The sequence below is a fragment of the Equus przewalskii genome, chromosome X (genome assembly GCF_037783145.1).
Source record: "Equus przewalskii isolate Varuska chromosome X, EquPr2, whole genome shotgun sequence".
Lineage (NCBI taxonomy): Eukaryota > Metazoa > Chordata > Mammalia > Perissodactyla > Equidae > Equus > Equus przewalskii.
This window is the reverse complement of record NC_091863.1, coordinates 121,439,440-121,460,205: the sequence shown is the minus strand read 5'-3', so window position 1 is coordinate 121,460,205 and position 20,766 is coordinate 121,439,440. Positions and strand designations below refer to the sequence as shown.

The window sequence follows — 20,766 nt, the reverse complement described above, 5'->3', positions numbered from 1 at the left end:
CACAAACAAGCTAAAAAAAAAAAAAAAACGCCCAAGAAAAGCTTCCATTGTGAAGACGACAAAGCAGAGGGATGGGACAGGGTAGGGTAATGGAAAGGGTGTGTCAGATTAGCGTGGTACAGCGAAGCCTCTCCAAAGAGCCATCGCACCAGCTGGGATGCACACAACCCCTTCTAGAGGAACAGGTAGGGTGCTGGTAGTGTTTGGCATCAGCTTGTTAGGCAAATCTCTGTAATCCCTTCCCCTCTGAAGTGAATCATGAGGGTCTAAGCAAGAAAGATGAAGTCCCAGGATGCTGGAGACTCTAGAGATGTCCTCCTTGAATGGGGTACTGACCCCCACCACGACCCTCATGTCTTCTCACTTCTTCTGACATGACCAGGAGCCAAGTCTCCAGAAAGATTTGGCGAGCCAGCATTGGAGAGGGGGTTTCCAAGGTCCCCCCAACCCCAGGTCTCACACACAGGCTCCAGGGCTGAACTGGGAGCCACATTGCATCAGTGTCTCCATGGGGTTCAGAGAAAGTCCTCCAGTGAATGCCTCAGCCTGGTCGTCTGTTGGCGGGTCCTCCCCAGATCCCAAATACTACCTGTGTAGCTCAGGTCAGAGCTTGCTGGGGAGAATCCCAAGTCTCTTTTTCCCCTGTGCCAAGGAAGGTGCCAGTTACCCAGCTCCCTTTGGATGCCAAGAGATGTGCTCTGAAGGACTGGAAGTTGTCGAGTGAGGGCGGGGGAAATTTCAGAGGCCAGGCGACTTGGGGAAGCTATGGGGTGCAACAGGTGGTGGTGGGGGGAGCCAAGGGCTAGAGGCCATAGTTCGACCCCGTGGAGCACCAGCGGACTGGAGGGAGTTATAGAGGAGGCAGAAGCCCACTCAGACCCCATCTCGCCCCTTTCAGGCCCAGTCTGTGACTGCCCTTCCAGCCGCAGCCAAGGGCCGCCGGTTTCCCCCGCCTGGGGCCCCCGAGCCACTAGCTCCCCCTCTCCTCCCTCCCTCTGCCCTTCCCCGCGCCGGCTGGCAGCGCCACAGTGGTGGTGGCAGGGGCCGGGGTCCCTGGTGCCAGGGCTCCCTCCTCGTCTCCCTCCTCCTCTGCCCGCCGGCCAAAGCTACCTCCCTCCCCGCCCCACCCCCGCTCCTCTGCCGCAGCAGCGTACACGTCGTCGTCGTCGATTTCCATCGGGGCTCAGGGGGCGGGGCCAAGGTGGAGGACCCGGGGCGGGGCGGGGCGAGGGGGAGGAGTGAAAGTTGGAGCGCAGCAAAACGCTCCACGCCTCGCTTGGCGCAGCCAGACCGTGTGCAGCGACCGCCATACAGGTGGTCGCGCCGGTCCCCGCCACGATGTTGACCAAAGTTCTCCTGATCCTCCTGGGCATGTCCATAATTCTCCCTTCGAGGTGAGTCTCCATCCTGGGACCCAGGCGTCCTCCGCACCCAGCTCCCTCTCTCCGGGAGCGAATCTGGCTCCAGGGACCCCCGCACCCAGGCGTTCTGCGAGCCCCGCGCGCACCTTGCCCCCTGGCCCTCGACGCGCGACCAGCCTCCACCCGGCTCCCTCTAGGACAGGCGCCCCGGGCCCCTGAAAGGGCGCCCAGGAAAGAAGGCGGGATGCCTGTCCCCTGGCGGCTCTCGTTCCCGGACTCCCACTCTCCAGACCACTGCAGCGGCCTGGGAACGAGCATGCCCCTCCCTCTCTGAGTCTTCCATAGGAAGAGGCGAGCGGCCCGTGGGGTAACGGGACTGGGGAGGACTTTGGGAAGGTGACGCCCAGAAAGGCTCGCGGGCTGGGGGAGCGAAACTGCGCCTAAAATGTTTGAGTGTTGGCTAGTCTGTCTTCTCTTAGAAATTTTTTTTCTCAGCGCCTTACTGAGCACCAGGGACTGTGCCAAACAACTCTGACTTTACTTGCGTCCCTTCCCGCTGCTCGTCTTGGTGCCAGTCCCAGGCATGAGTCCTGGTTTAGTCTAAGGGTTCCTGCCCCAGCTATCCACCCCAACCCCTCCTGCTGCCATCCTCCCCCTTCCTTCCTTATTCCCCCAGACACCCTGCTGAGTCTTGGGCAGACTGGAGCTAGAGGCCGCGAATGTTATTTTCTGAGGTCTATGGTTTAAGTCCTAGATTTCAATCCCTCCCCGCTTTTCCAAAGGCTGGCAGCATGTTTCCCCCTTGAGCAACCGCTCCCCTCACACCTTCTTCTGGCCCTGGGACTTTTCTGGGAAGGTTGTCCCCTGCATTTCTGGCTTTTTGGGTGGAAGATGACTGCTTCATATTTTTTAGACGGTTGGGTGTGAACTATCACAAGTTCCTAAGCTTCCTGACCTGTGGAACATTCTTGAAGTCTCCATGGCACTGAGTTTGTGTCTTGCTTGTCTATTTTGGGGAGAGGGGAGATGGCTTCTCTCTCCACCCCAGAGTGCTTTAGCTCCTCAAGGGAGGGGCTGTGTGGCTCCCTGCTGGCTCACTGGCGCTCAAGGGGGCTGACCTCAGCAGGGGCTTAGTAAATATTCCTGAGCGCCTGCTGGGAATTTCCAGTCATCCATATTCCTTCAGATGTGAATTGCACTGGTTAGGAAAGCTGACATGGTGACTGGCTAGGGGCAAAAAAGGGATGGGGGAGGCAGAAGGAGGGAGGGGGAGCAGAGAGGAAAACAGCAGGAAGGGGGGCTGTTGAGATGGCAACTACCCTTCTAGTCATGGGGAAGAGCTGCAGTAACTGCTGTTCAGACACTGTCAACATGGCAACCTGTGATGTCAGGCAAGAGCTGAGGAGGTGGCAGTGGGGTATACTGGCAAGGGCCACACTGAACCAGGAAACCTTGCTCTGGGCCAGGCTCAGCCTCAAATTCGTTGTGCGACTTTGGGCACAGCCCTTCTCCCATCTGGGACTCAGTTTCTCCGTCTGTAAGATGAAAAAGATGGCTAATTTGGAAAAAGCAATCCAGTGACCCTTCTCTTGTTGCCTTCCCTCCTGTCAGCCCATTGAATCAGCCTCCTCAGTGGGAGGAGGGGGATGCAGAGATTCAGCTCCATCTTGGACCATCACATCTGGAGGGATATGGGTGTCTGAAAAGGCCCCGTGGCGAGATCCCATTAGTCCAGGGCATGAGTTTTTTTTTCAAGTTTTTATTATTTCTATCCCTGAAAGTGGGCTTAATGTCTGGCTGAGGAAACGTGTGCATTGTCAGCAGCTCCTTAACCACAAGGATCCCAGGAGGAGAGTGTTTTTTTGTGTTTTTTACTTGCAAAAGCTAATTGTAGGATTACAGCGACCTCAAGACCCTCTGATATCATTTTCATTGCAGACGTAGTGTGGTAACGGGAGCTTCGGTGGTCCCCAGGCTTTTGCTTGTTTATTTATTTGCCTCTTAAACCTTGGGGTTCTTGTCGTTGGCTTCAAACTTCTCGGAGGGGCTGTGAGGGCTCTTGGGTAGTCTTGGCTGACAGTACCAATCCTGATTGTGTCGTGCTCCCTGGCAAGTCACTCATTTTGCAAGGTCTCAGGCCCTTCACTATTCTCTCTCCTGCCCTCCCAACGTAGCTGGCATTATCTTTTCAGAGGACTAGGGGGAGAGCCTCAGGGAAAGAGGACGTCTCTGAATGTGGTGTTTGGAAATGGAAACTGCTTTGCCCAAGCCCAGTTCTTCCCTTGCCCACAGTGGGAATTAGCCACGTCAGACATGAGAAATGGCATAGGCTTGGCACATCTGTACACCAGTTAAGCAATTCTAGAACTTGAAATATTGTAGGAAAATGCATTTTGCTGCTCAAGTTGGCAATCCCTTGGTCTTCAGTACAGAGGTCATGTCCATGTGTCTTGCCCTGTTAACCCTTTATTTTGGGAAGTAAGTTGCTTGATGGCCTTTTTTAAAAAAATAAAATCATTTTGGAAGTGTAACATACAAATATAAAAGTATAGAAATCATGAGTGAACAGCTCAGTGGATTTTCACAAAGTAAACATGGCCATATAACCAGCACCTAGACCAGGAAATAGAACATTGCCAGTCCTCTCCCCCACCAGGCCTCACCACATGCCTCCTCCCAGTACACTCTCCTCTCCAAAGGAAACCACTCTCCTGCCTTCCAACATCACAGATTAATTTTGCTGGTTGCTTTTTAAAAAGCTTCTAATTGTAAATATTTTAAAAGATATATAAAATAGAGGGAACAGTAGAATGAATCCCCATGTACCCATCACCAGCCTCATTAATTGTGGAGCTCATGGTCACTCTTTTCTCTGTACCCCACCCACTTTCTATTTCCAGTTTAAATTATTTTAAAGCAAATCTCAGACATCATATTGTTTTATATGTATTTCAATATGTATTTATTTTAATATGTATTATTATAATATGTATTTCTAGTCCTAAGGACTCAAAAAACATGATAAAGTACCACTATTACACCAAAAATTTTAGAATAATTTCTTCATGCTGAAGAAACTATCCAGTGTTCACATGTCCCCTATTGTGTCATAAATGTTTTTTGTTTTGTTTTTACAGTTTTCCTTTTAAAGTCAGGATCCAAATAAGGTCCATATATTAGCAGATTTTTATTAGCATTTCTATTTTTCAAAACACTTTTTATTCAATTAGAACATATATGCAGAAAAATGCTTAAATCATAAGTGAAAGGCTGATGAGTTGTCAGAAAATGACCACACCGCTGTCAAGACACCTACATCAGGGACTGGAGCGTGACCAGAACCTCAGAAGCCCCTGGTGCTCCCTTCCTCACTGTCTCCCAGCAAAGGTAGTATGACCCTGACTTCTAACACCATCGGTGTGTTCCATGCATTGGCAGATAGCTTTTTAAATTTTTGTTTTATTTCATTTAATTCTTATTTTTGGTTCTGGTGCATGGCTGTAGCGCTCGGATTGGACTCCTGTTGGCCACCTGTTTCCTGGACGACAGTCTATGGGTGAAGGACTCCTGTCTTTTCTTAGTGCTTAGAGCTTACCCTGACCCCTGGCCCTCAACTCCTATATAATGAGTATCACAAAAGCAAAGAAATGCAGAATATTCCCACAGCATTCTAGTCCTCTCTGGAAGAGGCTGCTGTGGCTTTCTGGAGCATTCCTCAGCAGTCCTGGCCCTCTGCCTGCCCGTTTGCTCCCATTTGGTGCTGGCCAGGCAGACTGGAGACCAAGGCAAGTAACGGCAGCTGGTTAGTCAGAGCTCACACACCAATGCCCTCTTCATTTTACACTGAAAAATTCTTTTAAAATCTCGAGCTTGGTTTAGGTATTGATTTTTTTTTAGATAAACAATTAACATAAAAGAGGGATAGCATGGAAAGTTCCCAAAGAGCAGCAAGATTTAGAAGAAATTAACAAGTATAATCTGTTGCTGGCTCATAATTTACTGTTACCAGTCACTCTTTAACTCTGCTGTGGGTTGCAGACTTATTTTGCTTTGCTTCTGTCCCAAGAGGCACCAGCTGGGGCTCCTACAGAGTGGAGGACAAAGCTTCGTTTTTTTGTTTGTATGTTCTAGGATTGAGGGACCTCATGTTGAATGGGAGAAGGGACCCTCTGCCCCTGATGATGACGTCTATGGCCCCAAGCCCCAGGCTTCCGAAAAGAAGCTCCCCTCTGAAGAAACAAAGCCCGCTGCTATTGGTACCCAGGGCACACTTGGCAAACTGCCAGCAGCCACTCAGATCCTGAACAGTATCCTGAATAACTATGACCACAAACTGCGCCCTGGCATTGGTGGTGAGTAGCGGAACATAGTTCTTTGCCCTCTGGAGGTGGAAGGTTGAGGGCGTAAGTGTGGATAATGGGCCTGGGGCGCAGGTGGAGTGCCATGCATGTGGGCAGGAACAGCTGTTGCTGACCTGTCTGGTAAGAGATATCAACTCTAGTCTCAGAAATGCCCTTAATCTTATTCTATGGGCCGGCCCCGTGGCCGAGTGGTTAAGTCTGCGCGTTCCGCTTCAGCGGCCCAGGCTTTGGGTCCTGGGCGTGGACATGGCACCGTTCATTAGGCCATGTTGAGACGGCATCCCACATGCCACAACTAGAAGGACCCACAACTAAAATATACAACTATGTACTGGGGGGATTTGGGGAGAAAAAAGCAGGGGAAAAAAATCTTATTCTAGACTTTTCTCTCCTCTCACTCTTAGTTTTTCCAAATAGAAAATCAGATGACTGGACTAGATTGACCTTTGAGGTATGTCTAGCTGTTAACAGTTTATGAATTGAGTCTTGCCATGAAAGAACAAAGACAGAAAGAAAATCAGATGTTGAGCCTGTGTAGTCCAATCCTTACCCAGCTCCCCTTTCTCATACCCTCCTCTACCCCATGCCCCAGATTAACACTTACCTCTGCCACTTCTGCTTCCTTTACAGAAAAGCCAACTGTGGTCACTGTGGAGCTCTCTGTCAACACCCTTGGTCCCATCTCTATCCTGGACATGGTGAGTACTGAGCTTTGATGACAGTATCTCCGAGCCCAGGGAGCTGACCCTTGGGGCCTTTCACATACTTTGTGTATCTGTAACAAGAGTTTTGTGGGGGGAGAGATTTTAACCAACACCGACTTGAGAAGGAGGCTAGAAAAGGTAAGTCCTTCGCTGCCTGAAGAGGACCTTCAGAATCCTGACTATATTTTCCAGTCTTTCACTCAAAATAAAAATAATAAAGCAACTTTAAACACCACGATTGAATGGCTCTTTTATTCTGGTAATGACTTTTATGGACCTAAGTCTATAGTTACCAACTCTTGCTCTAAGACTGTTTCTCTAATTTTGCGCTGGTTCCTTCTCTCCTTTTCCACTGCTATCATCCTAGTGCCAATACTGTCCCCAGTTAGCCTTCATTATCTCCCACCTGAAATATGCAAAAGTGAAAGTCTCTGCCTACCCCAGTCCACCTACTAACTTGGCCACTTGAGTGATGTGCCTCCTGTCCTGGTCCTGCTTAAAGTATGATGTTCAACCCCACATTCTAACAGTCAAGGTCCTCCATGGCTGGGGCCAACCCAGTGCTCTGGTTTTATTTCTTTTCATCTCTTTAGAGACCACGTGCTCTAGTCACACTAGAGTATAGATGTTCCAAGACCATTTTGTACTTCCGAGCCTTTGTTCAAGCTGTTTCCTATCTGGGATGCCATTGCTCCAATTTTCTACTTGTCATAAGCCTTATCCTTCAGGTGTAGCTCAAATGACATCTCTTTCATAGGCATCTTCCCTGACCTCTACAGCTGTTCATTGCCCTCTTCTTACACCACACTTCTCTCTTTGGCACTCAGATCTTTCTAGTTTATATCACAGTTCTTTTCCTGGTTTTCCCTACCTCGTTGTGTCATAATTATGTGCTCTATGTCTGCCTTGCTCTCTCAACTATGGGCTCCTTGATGTCAAGGACTCAGTATATGTTAGCTGAGCAAATTAATTATGAAAGATGTTCTATAGAAGTCACTTTCATCTGCCGAGCCTGATAATGAGGAATGCTGTGGTAACCAACTTCATCGCAGCCATGGACTTGGCCGAGGCCAGGTAAGACACAGTTTTAGCATACCTATCAGTACGTGACAAGTGCCTTGTGTTTGGGTGAGCTCACAGTCTAGTCTCTGAGATAGGACTTGTAAATAGACACTCAAAGGTAAATAACCATTCGTGGAAGATCAAGGTGTTTACATAGGCTGAGTGAAAGAGTGAAGTTTTCCCCTGTGATGCTTTGTTTGGCTACCCGGTTCTTGAGGCACAGTGTACTTATATATTGCTATGTAACAAATTACCCCAAAACGCAGTGTCTTAAAACAACAAATACTCATTAGCTCACAGCTTGTGTGGGTTAGAAATCCGTATGACTTAGCTGGGTCCTCTGTTTCAGAGTCTCTCATAAGGCTGCAATTAAGGTGTCAGTTGGGGCTAGGGTCTCATCCGAAGGCTCAACTGAAGGAAGATCCACTTCCAAGCTCTCACATAGTTGTTGACAGGATTCAGTTCTTCTCTGGCTGTTGTCTGGAGGCCTCCCACAGTCCTTGCCATGTGGGCCTCTCCACAGGGTAGCTCACAACATGGCAGCTGGCTTCCCTAAGAATGAGTGCGAGTGTGAGAAAAGGTGCCCAAGATGGAAGCCACGAACTTTTATAATCTAATTTTGGGAGTGACGTCTCATTGCTTCTGTGGTATTCTGTTCATTAGAAGCACGTCATTAGGTCCAGCCCACAGTCAGGTGGAGGGAATTACACACGGACGCCAGGAGGTGAAGATCATTGCTGGGCCATCATAGAGTCTTCCTTGACAGCCATGATGTTCTCCTGTTGGAGCTAGTAGAGGCTTGTAACTCCTAGAGTGGAATGCTTGGAAATAACAAGAAGAGAAGTATGAAAGCAGATCTTAGTGAGTTTCTGTCGACATTTTAAAGTTTTTTCCGCCTCCTTTCATGTCAGATTTGGTTTTTGCTGTTATTAATGTGCTTACCACTAAATGAATATGACTTTAGCAATCAGTTCGATTAAAATTGTTGATAAACTGAGAAACATTTGGTTTTGAGCAAGAGCCAGAGGTTGAGGTCCGTGGTTCCACCATCACGGCTCCTGTTTACTCTTAATAGGAAATGGACCTTTCAGGTCTTTGGTGGGGGCATGGAGGAAGTGGCCTGAAGAGTAATGGAAAATTTGTGGCTACAATCTCCTTGCTATTTGTGTAAGATATAATTTTGGAAAACTAATTTCTATCATCCGTAAAAGCCCTGTGGCAGCAGAGCAGTAGTCCCACTCACAGTAGCTGAATGCCCTCTCTCTCCTTGCTTTGTGCCTATTAATGTTGGCAGCATTGGCCTCACCTGAGGTGCCAGGAAGTGCTGATACCTAACAAGACTGAGGGATAGTCTAATAACTCGGCAGTCACAGGACCTGGCATGCTATACAGAACTGGTCCAAAGAGGAGCCAACAGCTTGATCTTCTTTGTCCAGTAAGTTAGTGCTTTAGCCTGGGCCAGGTGCCTTTAGAAGATTTCAAACACTCATGTGGTCTTAAATTTCCCCAAGAAGTCTGGCCTTCTTCATAGTTCCAAATAATTCTTTAAAGCTGTGGGAGGTCCCAGTTTTTGTACAGCCTACTTTTCCCTTGTGACAACCTAGAGTCCTGTGCTTGGTGAGGAGGGAGCACACGTCTATCTCACACAGCCACAGCACTTGCCAATGAACAGAGCATACTTGTCTTCTTGGATCCTTGTGATAGCCTTTGTGGCAGGTAGGGCTGCCACTGGGATCCTCATTTTATGTTTGAGGCAACTGAGCCTCTTAGCAAGGTGCTGAATCTCCAGTATTCTGTTGGCCATGTGTAAAAGGTTGTTTGAGGGGAGTTCTAATACCCTTCAGTCAATTAGATGTTGTATAGAGCCCAGGATTTGTCCTCAGAGAGAGAAACCTGAGCCTACAGCATGTGGATTTAAATCAAATGTTTCTACTAGTCTCCTGGCTAAACTTTTGAAACACCTAGCCTGAGCTTAGAAGGCAGTGACCAGTTTAGGAGCAACTGCCCATCACAGCATCAACAGTTGCTGAGGCTGCTTCTCACTGTGGTAATTATTGCAAGTAATTCTAATTAAGCCACTTGCTTGACACCAAATTTCTAGAGTTTCAGCTGAGCTAAAAGAGATGTACAGCCCAAGCTCCCTTGTCAAACTGGGGAAAAATTGAACCATTAGTTATCTGTTGATGTATAATGAACTTAGAATTGGTATCTTGTTAAATAGAAATTAAGTGCTCAGTTGAAGTACCATAACACAGAGAAGGAGCACAGTGTGGATTGTGGAGGGGAAGCCTTCCCCTGGCTACCAAGCAGTTCACATGGCCTAGGAACGAAGGAGGCTCTGCAGGCGAAATTGGGACTGGCAGCCACCGGTACCGCGGAAACGCTGAAGGTCAATTGTGAAGGCTGGTGGGACTGGGCAGGGCAGGGCAGGGCTGGGGGCTCTCATGTGAACAGTAGCCAGGCTCTGCCAGATTTTTTCTGTCTCTTTCTCTGGACTACTCCGGGGAACATTCCCAGTCTTGGAGGCTGGATCCTGACAATTTGGCAGTGACTTTCACCTCCTTTTGGCCTGGACTGCAGAGACAAGTGGGAATTGTCTTGACCTTTCCCCTGAGGGCTCTTACTGACCTCCAGGGTTGTGGATTTCTGGTTGGTGTTCATTGTTTGATGCAGGATAACTCAGGGGAAAGACCTAGGAATCCTGCAGAGGAAAGTAGGACCTTGGTACCCAGAGGGATTGTTGGTGCAAGTGATATAAGCACTGGAGAGGGAGATTGGTGAACGTCGTCCCAGGGAAAGGCCGTGGTAATGGAGCTCTGAGCATCAGAGCCAGTGTGCTGCCATTAACTGTTTGTGTGATTTTGGACAGGCTCCTTTCTCTTTGAGCCTCAGTGTCTCTATTCTAAAGTAAAGGGGGCTGGGCTAGCCCTCAAGGTTCTACCTTGGCCTGGTTCTGGTACTTGCTGTTCAAGCTGCTTGTAGTTTTATTGCGGTCTATTTTTTCTCCCTTCAATACCATGGTGCAAACTACTAACTTCTCATACTTCTTCCTATTAAACATCCTTCTTGATGTTTAACAGACTGTTGATGGGATAGACAATATCTGAAGACCAAATAATCATCAATACATCTATGCATATGCACACACACATTCAGAGGTTAGGTGCCCTTGTGTAAAAGGAAAAACAAAACAAAAAAAATGATTCAAAAAACATGACACTAAATAGACATTTCTCTTCATTTTTAAATATAATTCTGGAGAATGAAGGATTGAGGTTAATTAACGTCTCTGCTCCCTAAATAAAAGCTGAAAGGGGAAACTTCACAATATGCAGTCAAAGGTATGTGTGTTTATGACTGTTTAAAATGATTCTGAGCTGAGATCTTCAATTTGCTGTGGGAGTGTGGGGGCTGAGAAGGTGCTGACCTGGCTGGAGTAGCACCACAGCCCTACAAGGGAGTAGTGACAGGATGAGCCTAGCCAATGCGATTAAGCCACCATTGCCTATCTGTTTCTAGATGAAATGTGTCTTCCCAGACTGTTATCCATTTGGGAATGTTCCTTTCTTTTGAGAATACCTGGAAGTAGAAAGCTCCTACAGCCAAACTCATGCTGCTTTCCCCTGTGCAATCTAAGTGGGTTTTGTCTGCTTCGCAGGCCCATCGCAGGATGGCATGGGGATGTTCTTTGTTTGCACAGCCCCAAGTGTGTGCTTTTCTATTCTTCTCACCAGGAATACACCATTGACATCACCTTCTACCAGACCTGGTATGATGAACGCCTCCGTTACAATGGCAGCTTTGAGAGCTTTGTCCTGAGTGGCAACATGGTGAGCCAGTTATGGATCCCGGACACCTTTTTTAGGAATTCTAAGAGGACCCAAGAGCATATGATCACCATGCCCAACCAGATGGTCCGCATCCACAAGGATGGCAAGGTGTTGTACACAATTAGGTATGTCAAGTCTCTGAAGTCTTACCTCTTGGGAATCTTCCTCCCCTTCTGAGAATTTTCACCAAAGGACCATGGGCAGAAGTTTCATCCTGAATGTTACTTCTAAGGGCCCTTCAAGCTTTCCGAGACCATAAGTTCAACCCCTTCATGTACAGACACAGACAGTAAGGCTTCAAAGTAGAAAGATATTGCTTAAGGCCACAGACCAAGTGTGTGGAAGAGCTGGAACTGGTACCCAGTTACTTGGCTCCCAGTCCAGAGCTCCTCCAACTAGAATGTACCAGTATGTCTGTATTGCCTGGACGATTCCATCCCAAGTGGGCACTGGATGTAAAGACACGTCCACGGTGATGGAATTGTCCAGGCGGAGCAGCAGCACAGCAGTTGGAAAGATACCTAACACCAGGCTAGATACCTGAATGCCTGGCAGGGGATGGTGTGGGGGCAGGGAGGTGGTAGAGAGTGGGAGGATGTTGGCGGGTCCTGGAAGCTCGTATGGACAAGAAACAAGAGCTCATCCTAGTTGGTCCATACATTTCTCTGATGGTGGAGACCAGAGTAGCCAGATATGTCCAAGCTGTTCTTCCTCTCTTTTTGTCTCTCTTTTGAGCTCTTTATCTCAAATACCACTGTTGCCACTCATTGGTGGTGGTCCCCAGGTCCAAGTTGGGTGGATATCTGAGTGCTCAGGGCTAGCCTAATGAGGCTCCTTTCTCCCTTCCAGGATGACCATTGATGCTGGATGCTCACTCCACATGCTCAAATTTCCAATGGATTCTCACTCTTGCCCTCTGTCTTTCTCTAGCTGTGAGTACCTTCTTAGGTTTCTGGGGCCCCAGAGTCATGCTGGGCCCCTTCTTTTTCTCATCCTTGTCCTTCATATTTTTCTGCTTCTGCTTTTCTCCTAAGATGGTGCCAAGGTTTCCTAGGGCCTCCTAATGCATCTTCATCTCTTTTCCTGCTGACGATACTGTGTTGCTTAACCTGGGCCTCATGTTGGATCCCTCCTTCTCCCTTCCACCCCATCTCAAGTCAGTCACTGGCCTCTGAAATGTATCTCAAGTATGTCTGTTCCTCTCCATCTCCACTGTCACCAGGTCTTTGTCATCTTCCACTTGGACTTTTTTAACATCTTCACTTTGAGACTGAACATGTCCCAAACTAAATACATTGTCTCCCCCCAGCTGCTACCCTCAAAACAAATGTGTTGCTTTTGTGTTCCCATCTGTCTCATTGAAAGGCACCATCACCCACTCAGTTGTCCAAACCAAGAACTTTGATGCTTTTTTCTCCTTCACCCCCTATATCTAATCAATCAACATATCCTGTTGGTGTTCCCTCCCGAATATCTATTGATTCTGTTTCTCTGCATTCTCACTGCCACAGCTTTGACTCCTGCATTCATTCATTTTATTGTGCCTGGATTACTGCCCTGGCCTCTCATAACTGGTCTCCCTGACAAACAGGCCATCCTCATATAATGACCACAGTGACCTGGCTGAAGCATCATCTAGACCAGCTCACTTCTTAGTTTCAAATCTTTCCAGAACCCTCATGGATCAATTCCACATTCCTTAAAATGACCCTCGAGGCCCTTCATGAACTGGCCCCTGCTATTCACTCCTACACCTCATCTATCCTCTGTGAGCTAACCATCCTGAACTTTTGGAATTTCTATAATAAATCAGGCATTTTCACCTTTCTGTGCATAGAAACCGTCCTCACCCCTTTAGCCTCATCCATGCAGAAAATATTTACTCAACTTTTAAGACTTATTGGGAATATCACCTACTCTATGAAGTCTTTTCTGGGTGTGTCCCAAAGTGATCTTTCCCTCCTCTGTTTCCCCACTGTCCCGTGAGCAGAGGTTTCTCAGAGCAATTCCAGCAATTACAGATGTATGTGCACTGTCTTACTCAATAAAATGTGAATGCCTGAGGGTAGGGCTTCTGCCTTGCTCATCTCTGTATTTCCAGCACAGGGCGCAGTACTGAGAAATGTTCTGTAAATGCGCTAATAGAATGGACATCAACAATGAGGTAAGAGAGGTGAGGTCATACAACTGGTGAGGCCAGAGTCAGGACTCCAAGCCATTGCTCAGACTCCATGCTGGTGGAGACCTCAACTGGGCTACCCAGACTCACATGACCCTCCTTTCCATGTTGCTTTACAGTTTCCTATCCTGAGAATGAGATGATCTACAAGTGGGAAAATTTCGAGGTTGAAATACATGAGAATAATTCCTGGAAGCTATTCCAGTTTGATTTTACAGGAGTGAGCAATGAGACTGAAACTATCTCAACCCAAGCTGGTAAGTGCACTTTTGCAGCCAGAGCTAGGCAGAGGCCCAGGAAGGTGGTAGGAATGACTGGAGGTGGCCATCCATATAAATAAATGCTGTGTAATAATCCCATGGAAATACTGTAGAACATGGCTCTTGTCTTGTAAATGCTAAGCACTTACAACTGTTTGCAGAGGAAACTGAGACTTTCTGCAAAGAAGTAAGTGCTTTGCCAAGTCCTGGAGAGGGTAGGTAAGTAGATAAAGTTTTATTGCTGTCAAAATTTACAACTAGCTTTGTCATGCAGACCCATTAATTTCAAGGTCTTTGTTACAGCTGACCTACTCAGATGACTTTGGGGACTGAAGCTCATGTGAGTTCTCCATACCCAGAACCAATTTAGGCTGGTTGAGTGGGAAGAAAAGTCCATCTTAACAAGAGGTGGTGGCTAGAATTTTAATGGCAGCTAGGTGAGGGCCGGGATAGTATGGAGGAAGTTTCAGCAGGTGCTGCATCAACATTTATTTCAAAGGAGCAGCTCTGACAAGCACAGATTCCTGTCATAGGCTTCATGGTAGATTCAAAATGGACATGGTAATCATTGGTTTTCTGAACTTGTCCCTAACAATGACTAAAAGGGAGGGTCCTGGGTCTCTTAAACTTAAGCTCCCAACTAGACGTGAGCATCTTTGCTTGTGTTCTTAAGTGATCTAAATGAGGAGCCAAGAGATATCCCCAGGGTTCTCCCAGAGCAGCCCTGGAAACCCTCTTCACATGTACTGACCAAGTCAGGGCAGTGGAGACACTGCCCTCACCTTTTCCAGACTGCAGTTGGAGCCAGTCACCCAACCAGCCAATTGCCATGGGAGGCATCTTGCTTTGCTTCCGTGTGGCTAGGCAGAAAATCTACTTTTGTCTCTCTTGTTGAGTTGGTCACTAAGTGAGAGATAGCTCATGCTCATCTGGCTAGAGCTTTGCTTGCACAGTGCTAGGCATGGGCAGAGGGATGCTTTACAAATGCTTTCTTTTTCTTCGGGGGCTCTGGCTAAGCAGTTTTACTACCTTTGACTCAGGATCCTTGCTCTTCTGCCAGCTAACCATGGGCCTGCCTCTTGCCTTTCTACACCTCAGTTTCCCCAGACAACTGGGGACCCATCATCAAAAGCAGCAGAGGAGACAAGGGCCAGGGGCTTTCAAGTCACTAGTGGTTCCGTTTAGTAGATGGTTGTGCATTGTTTCAAAATGGTGCCCTAGTGACTACAAAGCCCCAGAGCCAGCATCATCACCGAAGCAGTAATAGGTAAGCACCAGCCTTCCTTGGGAGAGAGGAGAGATCTTGGGGTGAAATGTGGAGGGCTTCTTTCTCTTCTGCTAGAGACTAGTTGACCTTGAATCATGGTGTCTCCATTATCATAGTTATCTTTGGAACCTGTCCCAAACCCTTCCAGTTGGCCCCTGGAAAATTCTCTCCATCAGGAGCAGACTTACGTACTCAACTCTTAAGGGTTCAGAATGCAGTGGTAGCTTACTACTCTGGCCACCTTGGGCCTTGAACTAGAGAATCTCTGCTTCAAGAGGCTCTCAGAGAGTCCAGCTTTGCCCCCAGTGAGTGAGTTAATCCTTCACTGGTGGCTGTTGAGCCTCTGATGGAATCTTACCTGTGATCAGGATTTCACATTTTGCGAAGGAGTCTTTTTTCTTCTCTAGACAACTCTGTCCTTCAGAAAACTCTCCCTGTTCATTGAAATCGAAGTCTCTGGAAATTCCACCCATTGGACTTAGTTCTTTTTTCCCTAGAACTACTGAGCTTACGGTAAGTCCAGTCACTCTTCCACAAGGTCAAGATGAAAGGACCAGTATCATGGTTCCAGCGCTGGGTCATAGTCCTTTATAGGCTATACAGCCCTACTTTATTTTTCTTCCCTTGTTCTTCAAAGCTTTGGGTCTACTCATCCTTCTAGTCTTGGTCCTTTGGACACAGTCTTTTTAATTGTGTTCTGACAGTGCAGTGACCAACTGTGGTCTGGCCAAAGCAGATAAGAGCAAAAAGCATCTTTAATGTTTTTTTTTTTCTTTTTGCTTTGGCTCCTCAGCCCCAGATATCTTTTTATCTTTTTTTCCTTACCCATGCTCCCCCATTCCTCAGGAATAAGAAAGTATGTGCTAGTATCCTTCTCTTGGCCTTTAAAGACAAATTTCCATCTCTTGACAAGTAGAGAAGGTTCTTCTTTGGCTGGAATAAATAAAATAAAAATAGAAAAAGCTGATAGGATAATAAATCTTCTTGTAACAAGAATATATAAACTCAGCAAATAAATCTTCTTGTAACAAGAATATATAAACTCAGCAAAGTTTTGCAGGAAGTGGTTGTAGCTAAATAGGGATGTCTTAAATTGCAGTCAAGACCCCACGCAAGAGAACTAAGAACTTGATAAATACATTCTGGCTGGTAGGCAGGTGTGAGTAGTCCCTTCAGAAGCCCTGGAGTAGGAGTTCTATCCCCAAAGCTACTACTCTGGACACAGGTATTCCACTGACCTCAGGCTACGTCCTTGCCTTTTCCCAGAAGATTCTAAAAAGTCTTGCCCCTTGAGTTTCAGTGCTGCCAAAGTGAGTAGGAAAGGCTACTCTTCTCATTCATCTCCAACATACCTAGACCTGATTTCCAAATTAGGAAGACACCTGGACAGGTTAGTGTTCTGGTCTGCTTTACAAAGCTGTTGCAAGGCAGCAGCAAGAGTTGCTGAGCATCTGCTAGGTTCCAGGCTGTGCTGGGCTTAGATGGGCTGGAGCAAAGCCACAGGGCTCACATGAGCCCTACCCTGAAGGGGATTAAAAGCCCACCTAATTCAAGGCCAAGTAATTCTGCAGCATCACTGAGGTGGAAGTTTGGAGCTTAGCTTCACTAAGGAGCCAGAATTTGAACTATTACAAATCCAATATGATGTTGAGACTGAAGAGGGATGTTCTGGGTTCAGAAAAGCCCCCCAAATCCTTGGAGTCATGATGAGCATGCAGAGTGTTTGGGATGAGTGTGTCAGAGTATAAGGCAGCATTGAGGGTACAACAGCAGATGCCAACTGGAGATGTAGGTTGTCATCAGGTCCTGTAGAAGCCATCACTATCTAGGGTGTGAGTCAACATCAAAGACATGATGCCCAAGTGAATGTGAAGACCTCGGTCTGCCTTGTGTATGTATACTCTGCAGACCTGATATCTGGAGCGCTGGCTGAAATGTTCACTTTCAACTAATTCTTATATTTTCTCAGAACACTCCATTTGGCTTAGGACAGTAGACTAAGAACAGGGAGTCCAGGGTTTGAATATTGGTGTATATATGCAAGCTTTCTCAGGGCTTCTGAGAGAAGATGGGATTAGCTGAGGGTAAGGTGTGTATGTGTACCTCTGTGAATAAGATGTCAGTTGGAGTCAGATTGTGGTGGGCCTTTAATGTCATATTACAGTGTATACTTGATTCTACAGCTCTTGAAGAGCAGGGAACCACCAGGGGTTTGGGGGTAGGCGGGTGATTTCTTTTGGCTACTGATGGAACAGTGTTAATTAAGGCATTTCACCAGCATATAAATGTATAGGAAGGAGGCTGAATGGATTCTGTGCTTCACCCACCACAGCACAAGCTGCCCGTGGCTCATTTCCTGAGAGCCTACATTGCAAGGGCCAGCAGCACAGATGTAAGACTGTGATTCTGCAGACTAGATATGGCACCTCAATGGATGTGAAGGCCTCAGTCAGCCATCTGGACATGAGCTGTGTGGTCCTGATATCTAGAGGGCTGAGTGATTCTTTTTCACTTTCATCTGACTCTTCTGCCACCCTAGAAAGACAGATGTGGGATGTGGGAAAGTGAACTGAGAAAGAAGTGATTAAGGTTCTGGCCCTGGCTTAGCTCTTAACTGACCATGGGTCTTGCAGTGTGTCTCCTCTCTGGGCTTCTTCTGATCCTTTGTGTGTGGCATTGCAATAATGTGCCCCTATCCTAGGACTGTGGTGGGGATCCATGAGCTGAACGATGAGACCCTTAATGTGCCTGTCCTGCCTGGGGGAGACCCTCATGTCAGTGCTGTAATGAAGTGGTATTTTTTATGTTTTTTAGGTGATTTCATGGTGATGACGCTTTTCTTCAATGTGAGCAGGCATTTTGGCTTTGTTACCTTTCAAAACTATATTCCTTCTTTTGTGACCACAATGGTCTCCTGGGTTTCCTTTTGGATCAAGAAAGAGTCTGCTCCTGCCAGGACCTCTTTAGGTAAGTGGATAAGGTGGACATACCCCTGGGCATAGAATTGCCTTATCAGAGGTCCTTTCAGCAGCACAACATATGGATCAGTAGCTGAGCCCATCTCCACTCCTGTCTTTCCCAGGAGTCACCTCTGTACTCACCATGACCACACTGGGCACCTTTTCCCGGAGGAATTTCCCACGTGTCTCCTATATCACAACCTTGGATTTCTATATTGCCATGTGCTTCTTCTTCTGCTTCTGTGCTCTGATGGAGTTTGCTGTGCTCAACTTCTTGACCTACAGCTGGAGAATACCCCGTGCTTCTCCAAGACTTCGCCATGTATGACCTGGGTATGGGAGTGGTGGCAAGGCTTTGGAGTACGGAGGCATGCAAGTGAGGGCACTAGGACACACGACACATGGTGGCCCGCTCACTGAGTAATGGGGGTAACCTGGGTTTTGGTGAGGACTTGAATAAACTTTCTGATGTGATGGGGGGACCTCTGGGGGGAAAGAAACAGTGTGCCAAGGACAGAATCTCCAGAAACTCCTGAGGCAGCACCTAGGCTTGGTTCTTCTTCCCTTGACTTTGTCTTACTTCTTCGCTTGTCCATTTCAGCCTCGTCCCCGTGCCCTTACCCGTCCCCATGCCCGCCAGCATCAGGAGGCTTTTGTGTGCGAGATCGACGACTCTGAGGAGAGTGATGAAGAGGAGGCCCCATCCTGCCCAGCCTGGCAGTCCCTCAGCCCACGTAGCACCCGGCGCCATGGCGGCTGCTGCAGGTGGTTCAAGAAGTACCTCTGCGTGGTCCGCAGTTGTAAGGGCGGTATCTGGCAGCAGGGCCGCCTCTTCATCCACATCTACCGCTTGGATAACTACTCGCGAGTTGTTTTCCCAGTGTCCTTCTTTTTCTTCAATGTGCTCTACTGGCTTGTTTGCCTTAACCTGTAAGTACCAGCTGGTACCCTGTGAGGTAGCCTTCCTAGTTCCCCAGGAGGTCCTGCACCCCTTGCCAAGGGAGTTGGGGGAAAGCAGCAGCAGCAGGAGCAACTAGAGTGTCTTTCCTTCCCCATTCCCCAAATATAAGCCTGCAGAGAACTGGTCTTTGCTGGCCCTCTTCCCTACCTGGCCCATTCACTGAATCTCCTTGGCAGCCCCTTTCAAGTAAAATGAGCCACCTCTCTATTCTTCAAGGGGCACTTATGATGCTCAGGCTTAAAAATCATAGGCTCTCGGTGACCAGCTCCTTAAGACCGTGCCCGTATATGAGCAGATTAACTATCTCCCAACAGTGCTGACCACGACTGCCTTTTTCCAGAAACCCAATACTGCCTTTGTGGTGCTCCAGGCCCAGCTCTGGCCTCAGCCTCAAAGTGCACAGACCAGCTGCTTGCCTGTTCCTGACACCTCCGTAAGATGCTGGGCAGCAGTGTAACAGGGGATGGGGACCCCCATACTTAGCTCAGATTATTATATTCTTGGTTCTAGCTCCCTGCCCTCCCTTCCCCTGCAGATAGACAGACACTTGCATTATCCTTTAGGAGAGGGGAGACAGCAATTGAGCCTCTTTGGGACAGTATCCCTCCCTCTGCTGCTGTGACACCTCCTTCTCCCCTGCCGCCCGCCTCCATCTCTCATCTGCACCACCAATCCAATGCTTGCATCCAGTGGGTATCTATTTTAGTGTGTGATAATAGTAATGACCCCCTGCTTTGTATGCCACCTTCTTCCTCCTTCTTGACCCCTGTGACTCTTTCTGTAACTTCCCCAGTGACTTTCCCAGCCTCAACCCAGGTGCTAGGCCATGGTGACTTCCCAGGGCCAAGAAACTAAGAGAACTCTGCTTTGCAGCAGGCATTACTTGCATTGATTGGTGCCTACCTAAGGCACAGCGTAGGAGTTCTGCCACTTTCTTGGCCCCTGGACCCATGAGCCAGTCCACTCTTATCCCTGGGGCACTCTCACAATCACAATCAATCAATTGAACTCCCTTAAATTTGTACAGCACTTTACCTTTTGCAGAGCACTTTTGACAAATTATTTCTATTTTGAGCCTCACCATAGCCCTGTGATATATTCAGGGCAGGATTCTTATCCCCATTTTGCAGATGAGAACCCTGGGGCACAGATTTCTATGGGACTGGGGATCTCACTGGAAACTACCCATGAGCCCACTGTCACCTTGTAGACCACATGACAGGGCTCGGCAGCTCTGTTCACCATGATTCAATTCTATAGCCTCTGCTGGCACCCCAGTGGCATAGCCCAGAGTGGCAGCCTCTCTTAAGCATTGGGCTGCTCAATTCCTGGGCCTCAGGTGCTCAGACTGCCCCCAAGATCGAGCCTCTCCTGGCTCTGGTAACCCAGTGAGGTGAATTTGGACATGCCCCAATGCTTGTATATGCTCAATGAAATCTGTGTCTGTATTTTACTGGGGTGGTGGGTAGGGTGTGGGATCCATCTGCTTTTTGTCACCATCACCTGAAAAGGGGAAATATGTCAATAAATATATCAGCAAAGCATGGAAAGTGTGGCTGGTTTCTCGGGTATTCAAGTTTGTTCACAGCTCAGGTTTTAAATCTTAAATCATTGGCCTGAACCTTTGTCTCATCCCCTCTCCCATCCATGACTCCCAGACCACCAAGCATGCATCATGTGGAGAGCTGAAGGGAAGGAGTGGCCAAGTGGGTGGCCTCCTTTTACTGATTCCCTTACTTGGTCCTATGCTGCTGCCCCCCTCCATGTCCCTTTCACGTTGCCCATCATTCTAGCCTCACCTAGTCAGAGCTAGAAGGTTCC

General features: G+C 47.8%; 1 protein-coding gene across 1 annotated transcript; it reads left to right on the top strand.

The window, feature by feature from the left end:
- The first annotated feature begins 1,231 nt into the window (after positions 1–1,231).
- Positions 1,232–20,495, top strand: GABRE (gamma-aminobutyric acid type A receptor subunit epsilon). Its single transcript, XM_070603475.1, has 9 exons — positions 1,232–1,394; positions 5,493–5,713; positions 6,353–6,420; positions 11,223–11,443; positions 12,168–12,250; positions 13,617–13,754; positions 17,839–17,991; positions 18,107–18,306; positions 18,586–20,495. The coding sequence occupies exons 1-9, from the start codon at positions 1,339–1,341 to the stop codon at positions 18,916–18,918; spliced, it is 1,473 nt and encodes a 490-aa protein (XP_070459576.1). The 5' UTR covers positions 1,232–1,338; the 3' UTR covers positions 18,919–20,495.
- The last annotated feature ends 271 nt before the right edge of the window (positions 20,496–20,766 follow it).